General features: G+C 44.0%; 1 protein-coding gene across 2 annotated transcripts in view; it reads left to right on the forward strand.

Annotated features, from left to right (window-relative positions):
* Positions 1–235: 235 nt before the first annotated feature.
* Positions 236–23523, forward strand: part of HTR4 (5-hydroxytryptamine receptor 4) — a 77894-nt gene continuing 54606 nt past the window's right edge. For both annotated transcript variants that reach the window (XM_049648067.1, XM_049648066.1), the window contains exons 1-3: positions 236–604; positions 1853–2053; positions 21227–21380. In XM_049648067.1, coding sequence (XP_049504024.1) covers positions 462–604; positions 1853–2053; positions 21227–21380 — 498 coding nt within the window. In that variant the 5' untranslated portion in view covers positions 236–461. The remainder of the gene's footprint in view (positions 605–1852; positions 2054–21226; positions 21381–23523) is intronic.

The following is a 23523-nucleotide window of genomic DNA, read 5'->3' on the forward strand; positions in this document are numbered from 1 at the left end:
CCAACTTTCCTTCATCCAACAACTGTGAGTGATGCACTGAGATTGAACTGATCGGTGGATAAAACAGGCAGGCTCTCCGCCTGGTGGAGCTTACCTCCTGGCTGGGGAGGTGTGCACGACAGGAATCAACCAAATAAGGCTTCTGAGCACAGGCTGAGTGAGGTAAGTGCTCTGAAGGAACGTCACAAGCTCTCTGGCAGAGAGTAACTGCGTAATGGCAGGGTAGTTACTTCACCTCTCTGAGCTGCCGCCTCCTCATTATGTAGGAGGTTAAGTAGGATAATATGTAAAGTGACGAGTACAGACATTGGCATATACCAGGTGTATATAAATATGGATTACGGCTGCTGATGGTGAAGCTACCTTCCTGAAGATAAGTGAGGAAAAAATTAATTTTCTTCCTTGTGTCTCAGAGTTTCCTTCAATTCTGTGTGTGTGTGTGTGTGTGTGTGTGTGTGTGCATGCGTGTGTCTTCCAGTTCCAAGGAGGGTTTTGGGTCGGTGGAGAAGGTCGTGCTGCTCACGTTTCTCTCGGCGGTTATCCTGATGGCCATCCTGGGGAACCTGCTGGTGATGGTGGCTGTGTGCAGGGACAGGCAGCTCAGGTGAGTAGCAGGAGGAAACCGGAGGAGGCTCTCCCTGGAGAGCTGGGGTCTGAACTATGATTCCCATTACAATTCAAATTATGAGAGGGAAATGATGTTGGTAAAACAGAGCAGGGAAGAGATCACACGTGATTTCCCCATGATGACATAGCCGGTGTAAGCACTTACACGGATCTCCGTCCCGTCTTTTTTTCCCGTGTTCAGCTTTGGGAGGGGTTGGGGGGAGGTGTTTGGTAACAGTTGTGATCACTATAAATGTACAATTGTTGAGAGCATGTCTAGTCTAACCTCCCCACTGGTTCAGAGAGGGGTGGGTGCTCAGTGACTGATCTGGATTTAGACCTGTATCTTCTGCTCTTTCCACTTCATCAGTCTCAACCCAGCTGCAGTTCAAGTCACCTGAAGACCTTTTGAAAATTGCTAGTGTGTAGCATAAGTATGTCCCATGCAGTGTCTGGAACATACTTATAGTAAATAGTTATTCATTGTTTACCTGAAATTGACATTTAACTCGGAGGCCTATTTTATAACTCGGAGGTCATATTTTATCTGACAATCCTTGTGGGGGTGGGGGAGGGTTTAACCACCCAAAGTCTCTGAACTAATTGATCTGGGGAGAGACCTGGGCATCAATATTTATAAAAACTCACCCGGTGATTCTGGTGTTGAGCCTGGGTCGAGAGCCACCAGGCCATAATATGGGATAAAAGATACAATCCTGGCTCACCTACGGCCTTCCTCTCTAAGCAAGGCATGCACTAATCCACTTACAATGCAAAGGAAATGTAAAAGCGCGGTTCTGGCCCATGTCACAAATGTGAGGCACACAGCAGTCAGTCTAAGCGTGGAAAACAGTGGAATTTGACACCGTTTGTGAGGAGGGTGCCTTGGGAGGGTTCCCTGAGAATAACCAAACAAGGCCTGAAGGGAAGGGCGGGTGGGGAGAGAGAGAAGCCTGTGTAGAGGCCATGCTTCATGCACCAGGGCTCAAATCAGGCCAGTGTGGCCGCAGGGAAGAAGATGAGAAGGATTTGGGTGCAGGAGGTCAGGGGTGGCTGGACCACACACGCTGCATGACAGAGGGGGGAAGGGAATTTCACAGAATTCATTGCATGTCTCACTTTTCTTTCCTCTGTCTCTCTCCCTTCTTTCTTTGTTTCCCTCTCCTCTTTTTTCTGTCCTGCCCCTTTCTCCCACCTTTTCCTTTGTCTCTCCCCCTGCCTTCTTCCTTATACATTCTTCTCACAGGAAGATAAAGACCAATTATTTCATCGTATCCCTCGCCTTTGCGGATCTGCTGGTCTCGGTGCTGGTGATGCCCTTTGGTGCCATCGAGCTGGTTCAGGACATCTGGATTTATGGGGAGATGTTTTGCCTGGTCCGGACATCGCTAGACGTCCTGCTCACGACGGCGTCGATTTTTCACCTGTGCTGCATTTCTCTGGACAGGTGAGGACAGAGCAGTGTGACAGCAGAGCTCCGTGCTGGGGACAAGGACCTGATTGGCTATGGGGCCACGCCTGTCTTCCTTTCCCTAATTCATCAGAAGTGATGAATCTCAGAGAGATAAATTCTGGGTACTCACGGATTCCCCCACTCTCCAGTCTTTGCAGAGGGCTCCCTTTCAGTCAGGCCCTCCCTAAGGTCCTCCAGACACAGAGGTGGTTAAGGCTTAGAACCGGCCTGTAGGAAGTTCACGATCTAGAGAGTGATAAGTATTGGCAATCAGTTTATGGTAGAGCTCTAAATTTATACTGATGGCACGAACAAACTCTGAGGGAGCAGGAAGTAATATGCCTTCCCCAATAGGCAGCTAGGGTGGTTCAGAAGGATAGTTTGATGTTCCGACATGACCTCCTCTCCCAAAATGTGTCCACGTCAGAATTTTATATGCATATTTAGGTATGTGCATGCAACTGTGGAGAATCTTTTCCAGAAAGTTAAAGATGATTTTAAAATCCCCAGTAATGATTCGTTTGGGGGACGCACGGCTAGCATTTAATTCCTTTGCATAATTTTATTCTTTTGCTTCACATTTGACTTCAGGAGGCCTGACGATTTCCGTCGTGGCCTTATTTATTTGAGGTGTACGTTAATCAGTGGTATTTGGACTTTTTATTTTCCAATTCCTGCCTGTTTGTATTCAGTCATAAAAGCAGAATGCAGTCTAAAGGTCAGACGATTACAGGATCGCAAACCGCCATCACAGTACTCGTATCGTAGGGTTAGTTCCCAAATTCTGATAACATATGCCAGTAATATGTTACCAGAATTCCCATGGGACAAGCCTTTCCTATCTCCGGAGGAGTCCAACAGACCCAGTCATTCTTCCAGTCTAGAGATAGGTCACTGTTTCTTTAACTGGGGGACAGGAAAAGCATTTGACTAAAATTAGAGATTGTGATGTGTCTAAAATATGTCTTTAAACACTCAAATAAGAGTCTGTCCAGAGAATTTCTGACACTGGGGAAGGTCCTGAGGGCCTGAAACCAGCTGCGGGAACAGTGGATTCATCTCCTGTCCCATGGGATGGTGCTTATTGATTGGAATGGCAGGTGTAATGGCCTGCTCTATTTAAATTGTGTGAATTCTTTCTCTCTCTTGCTGTACCAGGAACATAGAGTCAAATGTGCTTAAATTAAATGCACGTCTAATGAGACTCTCTCGCTACAGATAGCGACATTGGTAAAACTGAACTGTTGGTTGGCGAGCAGACCCAAAGCACGTCATGGTTTGAAACTTGTGTTCATCTGCTTGTTTCCAGCAGTCCGACTTCAGTACATGAAACACTTTAAGCCAGTCACTATATACTGTATGAAAGTTCACATGAGAAGAAATAAAATATAAGGGGGTAGAAAATACATGGAAGTCTTGAGGGGTAGCCCACATGGGGTCATTGCCAAATTGAGTGCTGAGACTGAAAGTATCATATGGACTTGGAGGGGGCAGAGCTGAGGTGATCGTGGCACCTGGAGGTAACCTTGAGTTTTGGGTAAAAGCAAGGGGAAGAAAATGAGCTGAGTAGGGAGTGTAGATTGGGGGGGACATATAGAATCATCTTCCTAGTGTGGAAAATTGACTCGGAGCAGCCCTGAGAAGGGGGCTGAAGGTTCCCTAGGAAGATTTGGCTTCAGAGTTCCAGATGAATTATCAGGGGCTTTAGAAATCATGGAATTTTCCCCGCGAAGGCGGGCATTCGTTGTCTTGAAGCAGTATGGTCTGGTCATGAAGAACCATCTGCTTTAGAACTGAAGAGGGTGAGATTCAAACTCTCTCAAACTGCCAGTGTTTAACTCTGAGGATGGTCTTAAGTTATTAAGCTTTTCTGAGTCTCTGTCTTCTCGTCTCTAAAATTGGGGGCAATAGCACCTGTTCTATAGGATTGCAGTTAGGATTGAGTTAGATAGTCCGGCGGAGGCATTGCGTTGGCCCAGCTTGGCACAGTACACAGTGCTGGTGGATGTTCATTTCAGTTTCCTGCAACTGTCCATGCACCCTCCATGGGTAAGATTTTTCTTACCGAACTTGGACCTCATCAGTGAATAGCTGCTCCAGCCGCTGCATCATCCAGAAATCAGGTAGTTACGCTACATGCGGTCTTTCCTTATCCCCTGCGTTTAATCAATAAGTCCTACTGATTTTCTTTCCTAAACAGATCCTACTGTTTCTCTCCAACTTTTATCATGCTGGCCCAGACTAATGCCATCTCTTGCATAAGCCGCTTCAGCAGCCTCCTAATTGTTCTCCCCACATCTACTTTATCTTCCTCCAATCTGCTCACGTCTTATAAGATCTCATAGCCAGAGTCATGGTTAAAACCCTTCAATGGCTATGCAGTGCACTGAAGATCGAGACCAGACTCCTGGGCCCGTAGGGTCTTGTGCCATCTGTTTCCTGTCTGTGTCCCCAACCTCCCTTGATGCCCTTCACCAGCCTTACTCCCGGGGCTGCAAGCTGTCTTTGCCTTCTTTCTGTCTCCAGTGCTCTGGGCCCAGCCATCCCAGGGCCTTGGCTCCTCCCTGTACCTGGAAACTCCTTTGCCCCCTCCTCTCTTGTGTATCTTTCAGACTTAGGCTCAATCCTTGCCTCCTTCTGGAAGCTCTCCCTGACCCCATCAAACTGATTCTTCTTTGTAAAAGTTAGTGCAGTGGTGATTAAAATCTATCGTGTATTTTTTTTTGCATTTATACTCTTTTATTAAAGTATAATTAACATGCTGTGTTATATTACTTTCATGTGTACACATAATGCTTCAACAATTCTATGTATTATTTAATGCTCACTGTGATAAGTATAGTGACCATCTGTCACCACACGACGTTATTACAATCTTATTGGCTGTATTCCCTATGCTGTACTTTTCATCTCTGTGATTTATTCATTTTGTCACTGGAAGTTTTTACCTCTTATTCCTCTCTATCTATTTCACCCATTCCCCCCACCTCCCCTCAGGCAACCCCAGTTTGCTCTCTGTATTTAAGAATGGGGGCGTGCCTCTTTTATTTTCCTTTGCTCATTTGTTTCTTATAGAACACATTCGAGTGGAATCATATGTCTCTATCACCCCCGAGAGGAGAAAGTGCAAAGATATGAGTAAGGAGGGGCACCTGGGTGGCTAGGTCGGTGAAGCGTCCGTCTTCGGCTCAGGTCACGATCTCATGGCTCATGGGTTTGAGCCCCGCATCGGGCTCTGCACGGGCAGCATGGAGCCTGCTTGGGATTCTCTCTCTCTTTCTCTCTCTCTCTCTGTCCCTCCCCTGCTCGCACGCTCTCTCTCTCTCAAAACATAAACATTAAAAAAAAAAAAAGATATGAGTAAGGACAATGTCCTCGCCCTCATGGAACTTACCTTTTAATGGGGAAACTAGCAATTAACCAATAAGGGCAACCAACCTACTGATGTAGGCACTTGGTAAACGCTGTTCAACAAATGGAGTGTTCAGTGTACCCTGTTTTTGAGGGAATTCTCTCAAAACTTTTTGGCTGCCATTAGTTCCATTTCCTTCTCGGATAGTGGACATCAAAACCTCTGATACCATAAATAAGATGGAGTCAGATGGTTTCGTTTGGCCGGTTTTCCTCAGGGAGCCTGGGAAGGTTGCCAATTGTTTCTAGCATCTCCTGTCCCAAGAATGATATTCTCATTGGGATGGAAGGTTCACCCTGAACATGACAACACTACATCTTAGTCTGGAAGTGTAAGCTTTTATTTATCAGTTAGCTTCTGTTTTTGCTCTGTGGGGGAGCTTGTCAGTGGGGTGCGGTGCCCATTGTTCATCATGTGATTCCTGTTAAGATGTTTGTCTTTGTTTCTGGAGCTACCATGACTCTACAGGGATTAGTGATCTCCGGTCATGCTTCCCAGGCAAAAACGCTCACTGTGATTCTTAATTCCTCCCGGATGGCAGACCCTTGGATCAAAGCAAGAAGCAGGACTCCACTAATATTATAAAATGCTTTTTCCCAACTACAGTGCTCCATCCACTGTGCTTCCTGGTGCTTTGAGAATTGAATCCAATTAATGAAAGCTTATTGCCTCATTAGAAGTAATTTCCAAAGCATAATTAAGCTACATGCATCATATAGTATGTATGGGTCATGGGAGACCAGAAAAGTGGATTAAAAGCACTATAGTACAGTTGACTATTTTGAATCAAAGGTTCTGTGGTGAATGAAAACCAACTAAGTATCTGTGATAGAGTACTGAGTTTTAATCTGGCCACTAAAACCCATGAGAAATAGTTATGTGTGTTGCCCTAGAAAGATATCACTGCTGTGTTAATTGGGGGGGAAAGCAAGTGTCAGATTTCAATGTTTAGAATAATTCTACTTTTGTAAAATAAATATAGAGGTATTACATTTAGGTATAGGTGAGTGAGTGAGTGAGTGAGTGAGTGAGTGACAGAGAGAGAATATGAATGAAATTGCATCAAACTATTAACAACGGTTATATGGAGGGTAGTTGAAAATGGTCCTGGCTAGACTAGGTGACCAGATAGATTGGGGTTGGGAGCCATCACTTTTACTAACCTCTAAAATATATGTTTGAAACTTGAATCTTCCCTGTGCTAGAAACTGACACTTCTTGAGCGCAGAAGTATCCAGGATCGCCTTTGGCCAAAAGTGCTCCTAGACCAGCACATTCTCCAGTCACTGAAAACATTCTAACTTTAGTGTTAGGAGTTCCCTCTGAGATCTGAGCGAGGCAGAGAGCGCAGAAGTCTTTCTGACCAACGTGTTCTCTCTGCTTTCTCACAAAATGCCCTGGATTCTCCCCCCTTTGGAGCCCTGGCTGTCTCCTGTCAGCAGATCCTTCCTCCCACTCACTCCCATATTCGTCTTCCTTGGTCCCACCACCCTCATTCATGACCTTGTGTCTCATCCATTTCAACAGTCTCTTTTCTAATCATTGCAGTTTCTTTTTAATTTTTAATGTTTATTTTTGAAAGAGAGAGAGAGAGAGAGCTAGCAGGTGAGGGGCAGAGAGAGAAGGAGACAAACACTCTGAAGCAGGCTCCAGACTCTGAACTCTTGTCAGCACAGAGCCCGTTGCAGGGCTTGAATCACGAACCATGAGATGGTGACCTGAGCCCAAGCATAACGCTTAACTCACTGAGCAACCCAGGCGCCGCCCTCCCCATCACAGTTTTTAATGAGCATGACAATAATACCTGAGCATTGTGAAAAAAAAGTGCCTCTGGCTTATGAGTAGAACATAAAAATGTCTCTCTTCTCCCTCTGCACCTCCACAGCTATATACCCTAGAGGTTACCACTGTACACAGTAGCTGTCTGCAAATTCCAGTCATTTGATATGCAAGAAGCAGACTTCTGTGAATATATTTTTAGTTTGCTCAAATGGCTTTATATTTAAAATAAGCTTTTGAAAAGGGCTTTCCCAGTATCCCAATGAATTGCCTGAATGTAGTGTTTTGACCAACTCACTTCTCAGATGATATGTTAGTAAGATCTTTTTCAGCAACACATGATGGAAAATAAATCGATTGGTTGAATCAGCTGAAAAGTCTGACCTTAGACATGGCCGTCTACAGGGTTTGAACAATGCCATCGAGGCTCACTCTCTCCTTCTGTCTCTGTCTCTCTCTCCTCCTTGACTCTATCTTTTCTTTTTTCTTCTCTTTCTCTTCCATCTCTGTCAGTCTCCCTCTCTGCCTCTGTCCCTCTCTGTATATCTGTCTTTTGTGTCCCTTTGCTGTTTTCTTGTTGGATTGAGTCTCAGGCTGGGCTTAGACCAGTGAGTCTTAAACCATCCTGATTAACTTGTGAATCCACAGGAGGAGAAGCCTAAATGCTCTTTCTCATGGAAGAATTTTGGCTGGCTTTGCTTGAATCACTCTTTCATTGACCATTCACACATTATGGTGGCTGGGCAGAGGTGAGGCACCATGACGGTCAGCTTTACCAAAGGTGTATGGCGTGGGAGAATGGCAGTTCCTTCTGGAAGAAGGATGTTGGGCAGACAAGAATAGCAGACATCAACTTCTTTTAGGCTGCCCAAGGGACCTTCAGATCTCTTTATTGAGCCTCCACAACAAGACAAAGGTTTGCCCTTCCCAACTCTTCTTGTATTAGGCCAAACATCCCTAGATCCTTCCACTGGCTTCATATGCCATACTTTTTAGACTTGTAACCATTCTGATCCCCTTCCCCCAATCAATGCTATACTTTGTCCTGTATTTGGCATCAAATGCGATTCCCCTTGAAATGTTTCACTTCACTGAGGATGCCATTCTCTACGGGATTGCAAGATGTCCTCACTGACATGTTCAACCAAATTGCCTACCCTTTCTCTTGGCAACACAAGAACTTGATGTATATTATCTGCAAAACTCTTCCGACGATTTGTCAGTCACAGATTTTCTTTTAAAACAGGTTTACTTGTTAAACATATGATTCTGACTCAAAGGTTGCATATTTCATCCTGTGCCAGAGATAAGCGTGTCTGCATTTCTTAATGATCTCCCTGCGGCACCACTCAGTTTTGTAATGTATACCTAAAAGGTGTCTGTCATTGTGAACTTGTGTCACACAGTTACATCTGTTTTCCCAATGGGATTGAAATGTGTTTCTGAAAGGAAGGCGTACTGTTTCCCTTTCTCACATACGCTTTGAGGCTAAGTTCATACTTTGTACATAATGGTAATACTTGTTGAGTTGAATCTCATGCTATGGGATATGAACTCTTATTTTTATATTCATTTCATTAAATATGCATTGAGTACTTAACTAATTGCCAGGAGCTGAGCAGAGCAGTGGAAGTGCAGAGGTGAACAACCAGAGAAAGCTCTGAATCACAGAGCTTTTAGTCTAGTGGCAAACAGGTAGTAAATAGGTAATTATAATGAAATCGGTGGCTATTGAAGTCAAATAAGGAGAAGTCAAAGAAGCTATTGGAGCATGTGGCCTCCAAAGCAGTGTAAGCACTGGGAGGAAGTAACAGGGAAGCTGGGATCTGTGGATTATGCAAATGTCAGTAGGTAAAGGGGAAGAAGAGGAGGCATCTCCTGGAAGGAAGGTTCGAGAAAATGGCATGTGCAAAGCCCCGAATTTTTTTCAGTGATACCTTATCAACCACAGGCTAAATTCTTCCCTTGTCTTTCAGTGCTTTTCCCAGCGTGTCCTTGGTCTGTTTTTTCTAACTCAGCTCCAACCCATGAGTGATCTGTTATTCATAGCCTGAGTCTGATATGTTTCCTCATAACCCCATGTTCTGCCTTGCCTCGAGTTCCTTTTCTTTTCCCGATGAACACTCACCCTTCAGTATTCTGACAGAATGTGTCACTGTCTCTACCCACTGGCCAGGCTTCATTCCCCATGATTTGTTGTTTCTTCTGAGTGCCCATAGAATGTTAAATATAAGCATAGCAGTGGGGCGCCTGGGTGGCTCAGTCAGTTAAGCGTCCAACTTCGGCTCAGGTCACGATCTCACGGTTTGAGAGTTCGAGCCCCGTGTCGGGCTCTGTGCTGACAGCTCAGAGCCTGGAGCCTGCTTCGGATTCTGTAATTTATAATAATAAATAAAACGTTAAAAAAATTAAAAAATGTATAAGCATAGCAGTTATCATCCATCTTGTTTTTAAAATTTTTAATGTTTTTTTTTATTTTTAATTTTTGTGAGAGAGAGAGAGAGAGAGAAAGCGCACGTGCGCACACAAGCAGGGGAGGGGCAGAGAGAGAGGGGACGCAGAATTTGAAGCAGGCTCCAGGTTCCACGTTGTCAGCACGGAGCCCGACGCAGGGCTTGAACCCACGCATCGTGAGATCGTGACCCAAGCTGAAGTCGGATGCTGAACCGACTGAGCCACCCAGGTGCCCCAGTTATCACTCATCTTAATCATTGGTTTATCTCCTTCTCATCCTGGATGATAAGCTCCTTGAGAGTCAGCCTCAAGGCAAATGAGAGTTCACCTGTCCTCGTGCTATTCTGATTGGTCCAAGGCAGCTGCTCCAGGCACATTTAGCTGATGCTCCAAGATGTGACTTGTGGTTGCTTGGTCTGACTTTGGTGTTCATTTTTCTACCCTTCTCGAATAGCCAGTATAGCAAGTAGTTAAGAATGACTAGACTGCCTGGATTCAATCCCAGCTTGACCGGTTACCAATTGTGTAATCTTGAGAAGTTATTTAAATTTTCTGGGTTTTACCTTCTCAGCTCTAACATTGTGTTAATAGTAACTTCCTTTTGGAGTTCGTGAAGAATATAACTGAGTGCATGCAGGAGAACATAAATCAGTGCATGGTACATAATAAGCATTCAATAAATGTTAGCCACAAGTATTATTCCATTATTGTTCTCCTTTCCAAATGTGAATTTCTACTGGTTGTTGTGGGTGACTTCCCAGACACCAGTTGCTGTGTTTTTCTTCCTGTTGTACGGCCGAGTATCCTTCGAGGTTAGACCCTCGGCCTTCCAGCACTAGGGATCTCCTTCTTTCCTTTGGAGAGCTCACCCATCCCATGGCTTCACCTGAACCTCTGTTCTCACCCCTCCTGCAGTCCTGTCCCATCTCTGGGCTCTGGGGTCCTATCTCTACCCACCTGTTCAATATCTCGCCTTAAGCTTCTTTCTGTTTTCTTGAATCCAGTGTGCCCAAGGTGGAAATTTCCGTTATAAACTAATATCCTCTTCTACTTTGTATGTAAAAGGCACATCTGTTAGTCATCTTTTAGTCATTTAAATGCAATTCTTTGAGGTCATCTTTTCCTTATCCACCATGACCAGCTGGAAGCCAAATCGTAGATTCATTTTTATAAATATCTCTCAAACCCATCTTCCTCCTCTTCGCTCCTTTTCTCCCATCCCACTTCTTGATTGTTGCAGTAGGTTTTTAGTTTTTATTCCTGTATATTATTTATCATATGCATCTTTAAATTTATTTAAATATGTTCACATTTTTTCCATGTGTCCTCAGCTCAGAAAGCTTATAAGGCACTCATGTTCTCTGTCTTCTTCCTGAAGAGGGTTGCTTTGGTCTCACCCTGACCATTCACCAGCATTACCAGGGCACGGACTTTGCCAGATGTGGGTTTAATTCCCAGTTTTACTGTATCCTGGCCGTAGGATATTAGGCAAGTGGATTGAACTCCCTGGGCCTCAGTTTCCTCATATTTAAAACGTGGAGAATGAGAGCTGCCTTGCAGCGTTGCTATAGGAGAGTGAGATATGTTATAGAATACACCTCTTGCTGCATAATGTGCCTTCGGTAAATGGGCAACACGTATAGTGTGAATAGTAGTAGCTATAGCAGAGACAAGAAACAGACAGTTATAATACGATTGGAGATGTGCTGTGTCACAGACATAAACAAAATACTTGAAGAACCAGGGCAGAGATGCGGAAACAATTCAGATCTCTGACAGAAAGGAGTCTCCCCCCAAACCCTCACCCCCACAGTTTTTTCTTCCTGGAACCCGAAGTTCCCCCTCGGCTCTTGGCGACATTCTGAGCCCCACTTTGTGCTCCTGGCTCCTGATGAATATCCCTGCTGGGGTCATCTTCCTTGATTCTCAAAGCGACTGGCAGCTTGCCAAACCCCTTGGGAAGCAGAAGCGGAGCGCTTTAGCTTTCTCTTGAAGCCGCTGCTGTTTCTACACCACTTCAGAGGGGAACCAGAGCAACTGAAGTGTAACAAAACCAGTTACCATGAGGAGAAAGATAAATCTCTCCATCCAGAGCTCTGCCACAAAATGTGGCTAGATCCCCTACTGGAGGGAGGACTACTGTCCAGCCAGGGAACTGCCACGGTCACACTAGACTGTATATTACCTGTTTATTTCAGTTGTAGTTATCTGTTGCCATATAACATCTACCCCAAAACTTAATGGCTGAAAAAACAATGTACTATTCCCAGACTTCACAGTTCTGCGCGTCAGGAATCTGGGCTTGGCTAAAGTCACTTGATGGTGTTTAGCTGGAGACTGGACAAGCCTGAAGGGTCCAAGACAATTTATCATACACATTGATGGCACTTTGGTGGCGTCATCTGGAAAGCTGGGCTCAGCTGGGCCCCTGTCCCTGTCCATGTGGTCCCAGCTCTCTATATGTGATCTCATGTTCATACATGTTCGATTTCTTACATGACAGATCATGGCCTTGAGAAACCAAGAGCCCTCTTAAAAATGAGTCTCAAGACCGGCATACAACACTTCTAATGTATTCTCGGTCAGGGCAGTCACAAGGCAGTCACAAGGGAAGGAGCAGACTCCCCACCTCTGGATGGGAAGCATGTCAAAGAATTTGTGGCCATCTTTAATCCAACACAACTACAACCTCTTACAAAAGCTGAGATGTAATTAATCCCCCTTTACACATAAGAAACAGAGACCCAAAGACATCACGTGATTTGTTAAATGTTGGAAAGAATATCCATGAAAGGATTGACACTAGAACTGATTGTCTTGCTAAAGACAAAATGCCCCTTGTAACTAATAAATTTATTGATTCTGCAGAGCTCTTTATCCCCCTAGTCCTAAATCCTGAAGACCACTGGCTTGTGCTTTATAAATTCGGAGTTGGGGGTGGGGGGTGAGGGGACTGTGATGAAAGGTTTGTTTTCCTGATTCCATTTCAATATTTGGGTCTTAGCAGCCAGATGCGACTTCATGTGTTCTCTCCTGCGGTTGGCATTTCTTTCTTTAGTTAATCTTGACTAGAGATCTGGTCTCGCGGACCATCTAGGATGTCACTTTCAATTATTTCAGTTAGGACAGCAGGGCCTGGATTAAGTCCATAAGAAGATACTACACAAGATCTACTTCATTGCTTGCAACCAATAGGGTCTCACTGCTTCCGTTCACCTTTAGGGACCAACTCATTCACCACGTCATTACTAGGAGAGATGTTGAACCAGGTGGCCTCCATTTTATTTGTTAAATAATTTAGAGCGCCTGGTTCCAGAATGTATTTGAATCTATTTGAATTCATATGTATAATATATATATATTCCCTTTGATCTTGTACTTATATGTAAGAAAAGATAGTAACTACTATTTATGAAGCATTATGTACCCAAAACTTCCTGTATTGAACACTAGCTCATCATTTCTCACCGCGAGTCAGTGAGGTGGACATAATGATACCCACACTTCAGATGAGTAAACTGGATCCTGGAGAAGTCACATAACTAATCCTGAGACCACAGAGCTAATAACTGGTTAAGGCAGGAAGACGAGATGCTCAGATAAAGACATAAAGTTGACTGCTAACATCTCCTCTAAGTCTGAGAATCTAAGATTCCACGTTATTCTCCTTGCTCCTCTGCCTTCCCTGTGGTGGGATGGCAGGAAGTGAGGAGGAAGAATTTTCTTTAATTGTAGGACGGGTGGGGTAGAGATTAGCATGGAGCTTAAAATACATGACTGACTTCTAAGAGTTGTCAAAGTAAATTGTGTCCCCAGAGACATTTAAAAGCAATTTAATCACACTTTTCCACATGGCTGCATTTGGGGAAGCTGGTGGCTGGTCTACCAAAGGGGATTTTAATGGAGTTTTACGAACAGTAGTTTGAAATGTTTTGCGTAGACATTTCTTTGCAAATACCCATGCCACGTGTTAGTTAATCCTGGCCACCTGGAACCTCGCTTGTCACCTGAACATTCATTTAACCACTTTGTATAAGTTTTTTAGTGAAAGAAGAATGGGCCTTGTCCAGTGGAAGTCTAGGGAACAGACCTTGCAGATAAATCCATTCCTGAGATGAGACCAAACCGCATTCCCTCATGAACCCTGTTCACCTGGCAGGGGAACCAACGATCCTTTTTCTTGAATTTGTTGTAATTCAGCTTCTTTAGTAGAGCATGCAGCAGTGTTGATTGCAGTGGACATTTTCCAGTTCAAAGAACTTTTGGACGTTTTCCAGTTCAAAAAACTTTTGCTAGACTCATCCTAGCATAGCATTCAAAAAGGTTCTCAGGAGTTCCCAAACCACCAGCATCATTTATCAGTTATTATGTTATCAGTTATCAGTTATTGCCAACCAATAACAATAACAGAAACGTGAATTCTTGGACGCCATAACCAGATCTTCCAGGAACCTATATTTCAGCAACCCCTCCAGGTGACTCCCTTGTATGCTACAGTTTGAGAACCACTGCCCCTGAGCTGGCCTTTTGAGACAGATTTTGTTCTATTTTCTTCCAAATACTCTATGTCCCAGTTAACTTGTACTCTCTTTATGTTTGTATGCCTATGTGGATGCATGGATACAGGTTTATGGATTTATTTTCTATAGATAATCTCTGTCTCCTGGCCTTTGTCCATACTATTTATAGTACATGGATTGCACTTTCTTCTCCACCATCCTTAAAAGACACTTGCTGGAGAAAACCTTCCCATCCCTCTACTAAATGTGACCTTTACATCCCCAGAACTTGGTCCCACAATGTAAAGTAGAATTTATTTTATTATTGATTCAACCTATTCTGTGAGCATCCACTCTGTCTAGCATTGTACGAGACCTTAGGGATACAGTGGTAAAAAGGGAAACATTGCTGGAACTTACAAATCAGGTAAGGTAGACTTTTCTCATCCCCTGTCCTAGATTGTAGCTCTTTGAGGGGGCACACGTGTCCTATACTGCTGGGAGTCCCCCAGGCTGTATTAAGTTATGGTGAGCAGGGTGGAAGGCAATGTAATTGTCTTTTCTGGTCCATATAGAAGACACTGGAGTATTGTGCTCTCTTTGTGACATCCATAGTTAAGACATAATGGCACACTATGGCATATGCAGAGGACATGAAGCCCTGGCTGTTGGTGTATATCACCTCCTCTAAACCAGGGTTTCTCAACTCCACCACTATGGATGTTGTAGTTAGATGATTCTTTATTGGGGAGTGGGGGGGTTGTCTTGTCCATTTTAAGACATTTAGCATCTCTGACCTCTACCCACTGAATGCCCAAAGCATGACCATTCCCAGTTGTGACAACAGATGTCTCCAGCCATTGCCAAATATCCCTTGGTGAGTGAGATCAACCTGGGTTGAATACAACTGGGAATATTTTTCCTGCACAAAGTAGGATTTCAGAAGAAGGGGAAAGCTCTTTTCAGTTGTCTGTAGGACCGTGATGCAGAGAACGAATTAGAGATAGAAATTTTTAACTGATCGAGAGGGTAAAACTGGAAGTTACAGGGAATCAATTTTGGAATAAACTTCCCTAACTTTAGAGCAGCCTGAAGTTTAGAGAGTAGTTCAGTGGTTTTTGGTGAATTCCCAGTCCCTGGTGCATTCAGGATGGCCTGGATACACTTCACTTTTTAGAGAGGATTTAGGGATTTCAGGATTCTGCAAGTTGTGAGATCCAGTGTTTTGACTGTTTCCAAAGTGGCTTTTAAAGAATTAGAATAATTCCTTGGGGGCTTAGGGAAGGTGGCAGAGTGAAGTGATAGTGGTGAAGTTGACATCCTGTCCCTTGAATCAAATGGCCTGAGCTAGATCCCAGCTCAGCTCTTACCTTGAACAAATCCTGACACTTCTGTGTGTTTGTGTCCTCGAAAGCCTTTATAGTTCCTGTCCCATGAATAGTTGTGGGGACTAAATGAGATAATACTGGTAGAGCCCTTGGTAAGTAGATGAATAGAACCTACTAACTCAACTGGTGCACTTTGATCTCCAAAGAACTTGCAAATTTAGCTACTTCTGCCTGGTGGTATTTATATGTGTGTTTTGGGGGCAGTTCACAATAGGATACATATTTTTGTGATTTTGCAGGAGTAGTATAATCCAAATATAGGAATTAAACAGTAACCATGACAGGTGACAATCAACTTATCAGATTCCTGTCTAGTCCCTGATCTGTAGACAGAGGTTAGAATTTTTAAGGAAGCTCCATTAGTCAAATAACACTCAAACTCAGTTTTTTAAAGCTTATTTATTGATTTTGAGAGAGAGAGAACAGGGGAGAGGCAGAGAAAGAAAAAGAGAGAGAGAACAGCAGGGGAGAGGCAGAGAAAGAAAAAGAGAGAGAGAGAGAGACAGAGAGAGAGAGACAGAGAGAGAGACAGAGAATCCCAGGCAAGCTCCGTGCAGTGCAGAGTCCGACTTGGGGCTTGAACCTGCGAACTGTGAGATCGTGACCTGAGCCGAAATCAAGACTCAGACGCTGAACTGACTGAGCCACCCAGGCGCCCCCAAACTCAATTTTTATTTTAATCATTTTATTCAGGGATGTTTGTTTTCACCTACCTAATTTAGACTCTTGAATGCAGACTTCGAAAGGATTTTTATTTTTCTTGATTCGTTGCTAGAAAGCAAAGATTAGAAAGTTATTGGGAAAGATAGAAGGATATGTGGTGGCTTATTCAGGGAAGCTGCCTCAACAGGGCCAAAGCTTTGGTAAGAATCTTGAACCCATCAGTCAAGTGGGTGCTGTCATCTGAGCTCCAAATACAAATCTCATGTTTTTTACACCACATGCTACTCAAAAAATCAAAGTATGTCTATGGTAAGGTAGCGTCAGGCTAAAAATGATGTAGAGGGAAAGATTCAAGTCAAACACATACCTAAGACACAATGTTCTTATTCATCCTGATCTATCACTTGCAACTCGGCCAGTGCAATCTAAGTAAAATTAAAATTTTTTTTTCCTTTTACTCATCACTGATTTTTAAAGTAGGAGATAAAGGATTTTTTCTCAGGCTTACCCAACCACCCCACATCGTGCAAGAGTCAATTTCTACAACAGTCTGTGCGTCTTTCACATAGATGTATCCCACCTGAGCCCCTATGGAATGAGCTGTCCAAGCAACTTTCTTTCAGGAATTCACTGGCCAGGGCACTGACTATCTAGATCAAATGTGTAAAAGATTGGTAAAATGTGCACGACATTCACAGTATCCCTCTTGAAGTTGAACTTCAAAAGGAAATCGGTCACCACTATTGACTCCTCTGTGGCAGGAGCTTCTAGTAACCTGGGGTAATGCGAATTAAAGTGAGGACATTGGGCAGCAGACCATGGACATGGACACCGGACAGCAGACCATTTCATTTTTTAAAAATGCATAAGCATGGCTCAGTTGGTTAAGTATCCAACTCTCGACTTCGGCTCAGGTCATGATCTCGTGGTTCATGAGTTCGAGCCCCACATCAGGTGCTGCACTAACATCGGGGAACCTGCTTGTGATTTTTTGTCTCCTCTCCCTCTGCCCCTCCCCCACCTGTACTCCGCCCCCCCCAAGATAAACTTAAAAAAATAAAATTAAATCTAACTATTTTTAGTGAAGTATAATTGACATACAATATTATATAGCTTTCAGATGTACAACATAGTGATATGACACTTACATAGATTATGAAATGATCACCACAGTAAGCCTAGTTACCACTGGTCACCATATATGGTTATTACAATACTACTGACCATATTCCCTCAGCTGTACTTAACATCACCATGACTTATTTATTTTATAATTGGAAGTTGGTACCCCTTAATCTTCTGTACCTATTTTTCCCATCCTCCCACCCACATCAAACATGAGGAGATCTTCTTATGCACAGGATATTCATCATACCATGGGAATCAGACAATCATCTTGGCCAAGCAAGACTTAGAAAGAGAGACTTCCACAAAAGTGTTCTGAGCACCAATATAACATATATTATGAAGTCCTCTTCTGTAAATTCTACTGTCTTCCCCACATGACCCTCTGAATATCTGTGTCCACATATGGAAGCTTAAAGACTCTTCTCAGGTGAGATATCCTGCTTCCTCAAACTTACCTTTTGGCCCACAGGGTATTTAATTTTGGCTTGTCTTTTTGAATTTTGGGATTTCTGTGACACTGGAGATCCAACCGAAATTCGTGAAATGTTGCCTTTATTCAACATCTATTCCACACGTCAAGAATCATAAATTATACAGCAAAGATAGGGCAATATCTGTTCTACACTTAGCCCTCGATTGCCTTCTTTGATATGGTAGATGAAGGGATGTTATAACTTTGAGCTATGATATGGAAGTGTATTGAATGAAACAAGACATTCTTACTTAAAGTATCTGTGGAGGACATGTCTAACATTCGAAACCATTTTTACTGATGCAGGAAACTTTGGTGGCAAGAGACTAACTTTAGCCAACTTTATTAGTTTGTTAGAGCTGTCATAACAAGTACCATAAACTGGGTTCTTGGAACAAGAAATGTATTGTCTCATGGTTCTAGAGGCTAGAAGTCTGAAACCAAGATGTCAACAGGGCCACACTACCTCTGAAACCTAGAGGGGAAGGATTTTTCCTTGGCCCTTCTTAGCTTCAGATCATTCCAATCTGCTGTCTCTGAGCATATCTGAATCTGTGTCCAAATTTCCCTTTTTATAAGGACATTAGCCATATTGGATCAGGGCCCACACTAATGGCCTCATTTTAATCTTATGACCTCTGTGAAGATTCGATTTCCAAATAAGGTCCTATTCTAAGGTACTGAGGGTTAGGACTTCAACATACTTTTTTAGGAAAGGAAGAGGGGACAAACTCAATCCATAACACTAGCTTAAGCAAAGGAAAAAAAAAAGGGAGTTTATTGGAAAGATACTCGGTAGCTTATTTAATCGAAGGAGGAGCTAAAGAAAGAGGACCTGACAGGCAAGATCATGGCTGCCCAACAATCCAAGGAGTAAGAGTTACTCCTAGCCCCACCAGGAGGCTGCTGTAGTATAGAGAGACCTTCGCTGACTTCCCCATCTCTGCATTACTCCACGTGGCATTCAGAGTCCCAGGAAAAAGTCTGACTGGGTCACTCCCTGGCCAGAAAAGTCAGGAGCACCATCATTTGCTCTCCCAACAACATGAAAGTGACAGAGAAGAGGTAATTCCCAATGGCTTTGGGATGTTATTATCAAAAGAAAGGAGGAAGGATGCTAAATGGATAAAACCAAATGTCTAATCTAGACCCTCCAGTGCATGAGGAAAGGAGCAGAATTTGTAAAAAAAAAAAATAAAAAAAAATAAAAAAAAAGTAGGGGTGCCTGGGTGGCTCAGTCAGTTAAGCATCTGACTCTTGATCTCAGTTCAGGTCATGATCTCACAGTTTGTGAGTTTGAGCCCCACGTCAGGCTCCCTGCTGACGGTGCAGAACCTGCTTGGGATTCTCTCTTTCTCCCTCTCTCTCTCTCTGCCCCTCCTCCGTTGATGCTCTCTTTCTCTCTCTCTCTCAAAATAAATAAATACATCTTAAAAGTGTTTTAAAAAATATTTTCATATACCCCAAATTCATGATTAATTCTATGTTAATAATAAATCTGTATGACTGTTAATACCGCCATTCAGAAAAACCTGTCGTTCTGATAATGATTGGCCTTTCTCATAAGTCAAGATCATGGGGGGAATTCTAACCAATCATGATTCTTTCCACTGCTGAGCTATCTTTAGCCAGATTTTGTCACCATGTCAGTTTTATAGAGAAAATGAGTTCCTGAGTTCCCTTTCTCCCATTCTTTGGTCGGTCGTTTCTTGCACTCTGGGGCAGGTCAGGACACCCACTGTGTTACTGGCTACAGGAAGCTTGCTGGCACAGTGTGGTCAGCTGCTCCCTGACGCCTTGGAGGGAAAGGTGTAATTCTGCCCTCAGTTCCTGAGGCCCCCACGTCTCATGTTCCAACACAGGACAAGCTTTCCTTCTTATGCCACCCTCTTTCCCAACTCGTCCTACCACCACCTCTTCAAAGAATATAGCCATTGTTACGTTAGTTAGGCTTTGAATTAAGAAAAGAAAAGAAGAGGTGGGAAAAATTAAAGCAAATTGCATAAAATGAGGGGTATAAGGGGGTGTCTCATCGTTAAATGGTATCAAACCTTAAAGAACAGGCTTAGCCCCCAGGCTTTCTGTTTGCGCTTATTCTGTGACTCTTCCAAAGACAAATAGCCGATAGACCTACTGGGGTATTGTGCCTCTTGTCAAATTCCCACAGTTGCCTGGGTGTGGAAGTGGTGATTTCCAAGACTGGAATAGCATGCAAGAAGCAGTCTGGGAGTTAGAGCCCAGATCAGAGTAGAGTAGGTTGCATCTCTGTCCGGAGGAAAGAAGGAGGCTAGTACATTGGCAGAATATGGACTCAAAAAGCCATGAGCAGTGAGTTCCATGAGGAAGAGCAGACCCTGCTAAATAGGGGCGACGTGGTGTCCACCAGTAGGTAGGAGATGATGGAGTAGGGAAAATTTGAACTTTTACCTCTGGGCATCAGAGAAACACTTAAATGGGCTGGTCCAGAGGTAATGCACGTCAGTTCTGTTTCCAACTCCTTGACCAGACCAATCACTTGGCCTCAGCCAACCACAAGGAAGCCAGGAAGCTCATGTGCCCAGAAGGGCTGGACGTTTTTAGCAAACAGCAGTTACGACTTCCATTTGTCATATGGAAGGAGGCAAACTCCGTCAACAGACTGTGATGCAGGAGATGCTTGGAATTTGCATTAAATGGGCCTCCTCAGGTGCGTCTGATGTAGGGGAGGAGTGGGATCTCTGGAACACTGACTTAGAATTTCACTGCAAGATAGCCAGGTAATTCAGAGTATGGGGACAAATCTGAGATACAGTTCTTAGAGCTCAGATGCAGGGCCAAGCCTGGGAGACGTCACCTTGTTATCGAAGACGCTACAGTTGCCTTGGGCACTACAGTCCAGAGGGCTGGACAGAATCTTCTGAAATGCCCAGGCACGAAGGTAAGTTTCGGAAGCACGCCTGAGAAAGAGCAGACCGTCAGGTGAGGGAGTGTCAGGCTTTTCATATACGGGGAGAGGAAGAGGGATGTGGGGCCAACTCCAGATAGTGACTCTCAGATGTGATCTGAAGTTTATATTTTTGTTAGCAGAAACTCATGGGGCGATACCACATCTCATTGTGTAATTGCCTTTTTCGTTCCTCTGTTCTTTTCTCATTGCATCTTCCCTTTCTCTACTACCCACTTCCTCTTTTTTTTCCCATTATTTTCTCTTTTCTTTCTTATTTTATGCTCTACTTGCCCCTCTAATTTCCCACTTTCCCGATGTTTCGTCTTCTTGTCCCCCTTCTCCTCTCTGCTCCTTCTCTCCTCTTCTTTCTCTTCAATTATTCTTCCCTCCTTTTCCCTCTCGTTCTTCCTTTCCCATGGCACCCACACCTTCTATTCTCTCTCCAGGTATTATGCCATCTGCTGCCAGCCTCTGGTCTATAGGAACAAGATGACCCCTCTGCGCATTGCGTTAATGCTGGGAGGCTGCTGGGTCATCCCCACGTTTATCTCTTTTCTCCCTATAATGCAAGGCTGGAATAATATTGGCATAATTGATCTGGTGAGTACCTATGCAGAGATTGCCTGCTGTTTTACTGTCTGATTTACTTTATTTGCCTGAGATTCTAAATAAATAAACAATATCAGGTTGGGTGGATATTCTAAGAAAGATTCTTTTTTTTATATATGTACATGTTTATTGATTTTGGGGAGGGAGAGAGAGGGAGAGCACATGCACGCACGCATGCATTGGGGAGGGGCAGAGAGAGAGAGAATCTCAAGCAGGCTCTGCACTGTCCACATAGAACCTGATGCCAGGCTCAGTCACACAAATCATGAGATCGTGACCTGAGCCGAAACCAAGAGTCGAGCGCTCAACCGACTGAGCCACCCAGGCATCCCAGAAAGATTCTGATCGTGATCTAAGTGACAACAACAAAAAAAGGCAAGCTAACATTTTCGAATATTTGTTGGATGCCAGAAAATATGCTCAGACTTTAACATAGAATCCTAATGACATCCTTCCGTCATCTCATCCAGATGAGAAATACCAGGCTCAAAAAGGTAAAGTAACATGCCTGGTCAGATAGCACAACGGGTACTCAAAGCTTGGTGTTCAGACCAGAGAGCCTGAGACATGTGATGTGCCCCAAGAGGCCTTCGTCCCATTTCATGGCTGCCAGTGACCAGCAGAAAACATGTCATGTGGGCAGAGGCTTCCAGAGAATGAAGAGAAGCCTGGGTCAGGAGTCGAGAGAACTGGACCCTGAGTCCAGCTCTGTCCCTGACCTTGAAGGACTGCAGTGAGAAGGTGCATTGGTCTTCAGTGGGGAAGTGTCTCCCAGAGAGTAGGAGAGCAGAGTGTGGCACACGAGCCAGGCATTTGCCAGCCCCTGTCCGGATGATCTTCCAGAGATTTCCAGCTCTGACCCAGTATGCTCCTAGTGCCAAACTCGCAACGAGGATCAAAAGTTATGGTGCGTGTTCACTAGCAGCGATACATGTTCCCTAAGGAACTTGTCAGGCGGTCACTCTAACCTTCGGTCCAGGACCGTGTTGAGGTAGGAAGGGGACTGGAGAGGAAAGATCGAGAGCAAGCTCCAGCCCCACAAGACCAGTTAGAGTAGAAGCTGCTTGTTCTTCTCTCCACCACGTCCCTAGCCCCTAATCTTGCCTTGTTCTTTGTCCAGGAAAGGATATCCAAGCCAAGGCTGGGCCAGGATTTGCATGTGGTATGTCAGAACAAGAGTTCCTTGGGCTTCCGAAAGAAATGCTGGGGACAAAGGAGTGGAGAAGTAAAAGGGGATTCATACAAGGGAGACTGTATGGATATTTTCTTGAATCCTATCCTTCTTCTCTCAAACTTTCAGCCTCGCCAATCTCAAGGGAAATGAAATTCAAGTTTCCAACAACCAGTAGAGTAGTAACAACGGCCAACAAATGTTGAACGCTTACTGTTTGCCGAGCCCCGTGTTCACTTAATCGTTATTACTGTGAACCTCTCACAAGCCTCACGACAGTGCTATTAAGTCGATCCTATCATTGTCCTCAGGAAACTGAGCATCAGAGAGGTGCAGTTATTAGCTAACGTCAGATTGGCAGGGAGTAGTGGTGACTCTAGCTAAGTTCAAGCTTCCTGCACTCCAGAGTCCGTGCTCTTGATCTCTGTGCTAAACTTCCTCCCTAATGGAGAAGACCTTTGGAAGCATAAACTTCTGTGAATCAGAACTTTTAAAAGAGGGTGCCGCACTCTTACCTTCGGATATAGAATTTCTAAGGGAAAGAATCTAGAGAACCGCTGTTCATTTCAAGAGTGAGAGGGGGGCATCCCCCATTTACCTCCCGCAGCTGGGGAATGGGGGCACCTGCTTGCTATGAACATGCCTCGTATTCGCTCCATGGTGCCGTGATTGCATTTCATATCTTTCCACTCATCTACACATTGAATTGGCCTAGGGAGACGCTAACACAACCCGCATGTTCATAGTACAGGTACAGTTGATTCTCATCATTCACAGTAATTAGGTTCTATAAAGTTGCCACAAATACTAAATTAGCAAATACTGAATATCTTTGCCCCTAGGAGGAATACAGAGTTAGGTTCCTGCAAGTTCTGGTCTGAATATTTTCATCAACCAATCAATACATAGTATATGCTGCCTGTAAGAGAGGCCCATGAAATGTAAGGTGACAGTAGGTTGATA

The sequence above is a fragment of the Panthera uncia genome, assembly GCF_023721935.1.
Source record: "Panthera uncia isolate 11264 chromosome A1 unlocalized genomic scaffold, Puncia_PCG_1.0 HiC_scaffold_17, whole genome shotgun sequence".
NCBI lineage: Eukaryota > Metazoa > Chordata > Mammalia > Carnivora > Felidae > Panthera > Panthera uncia.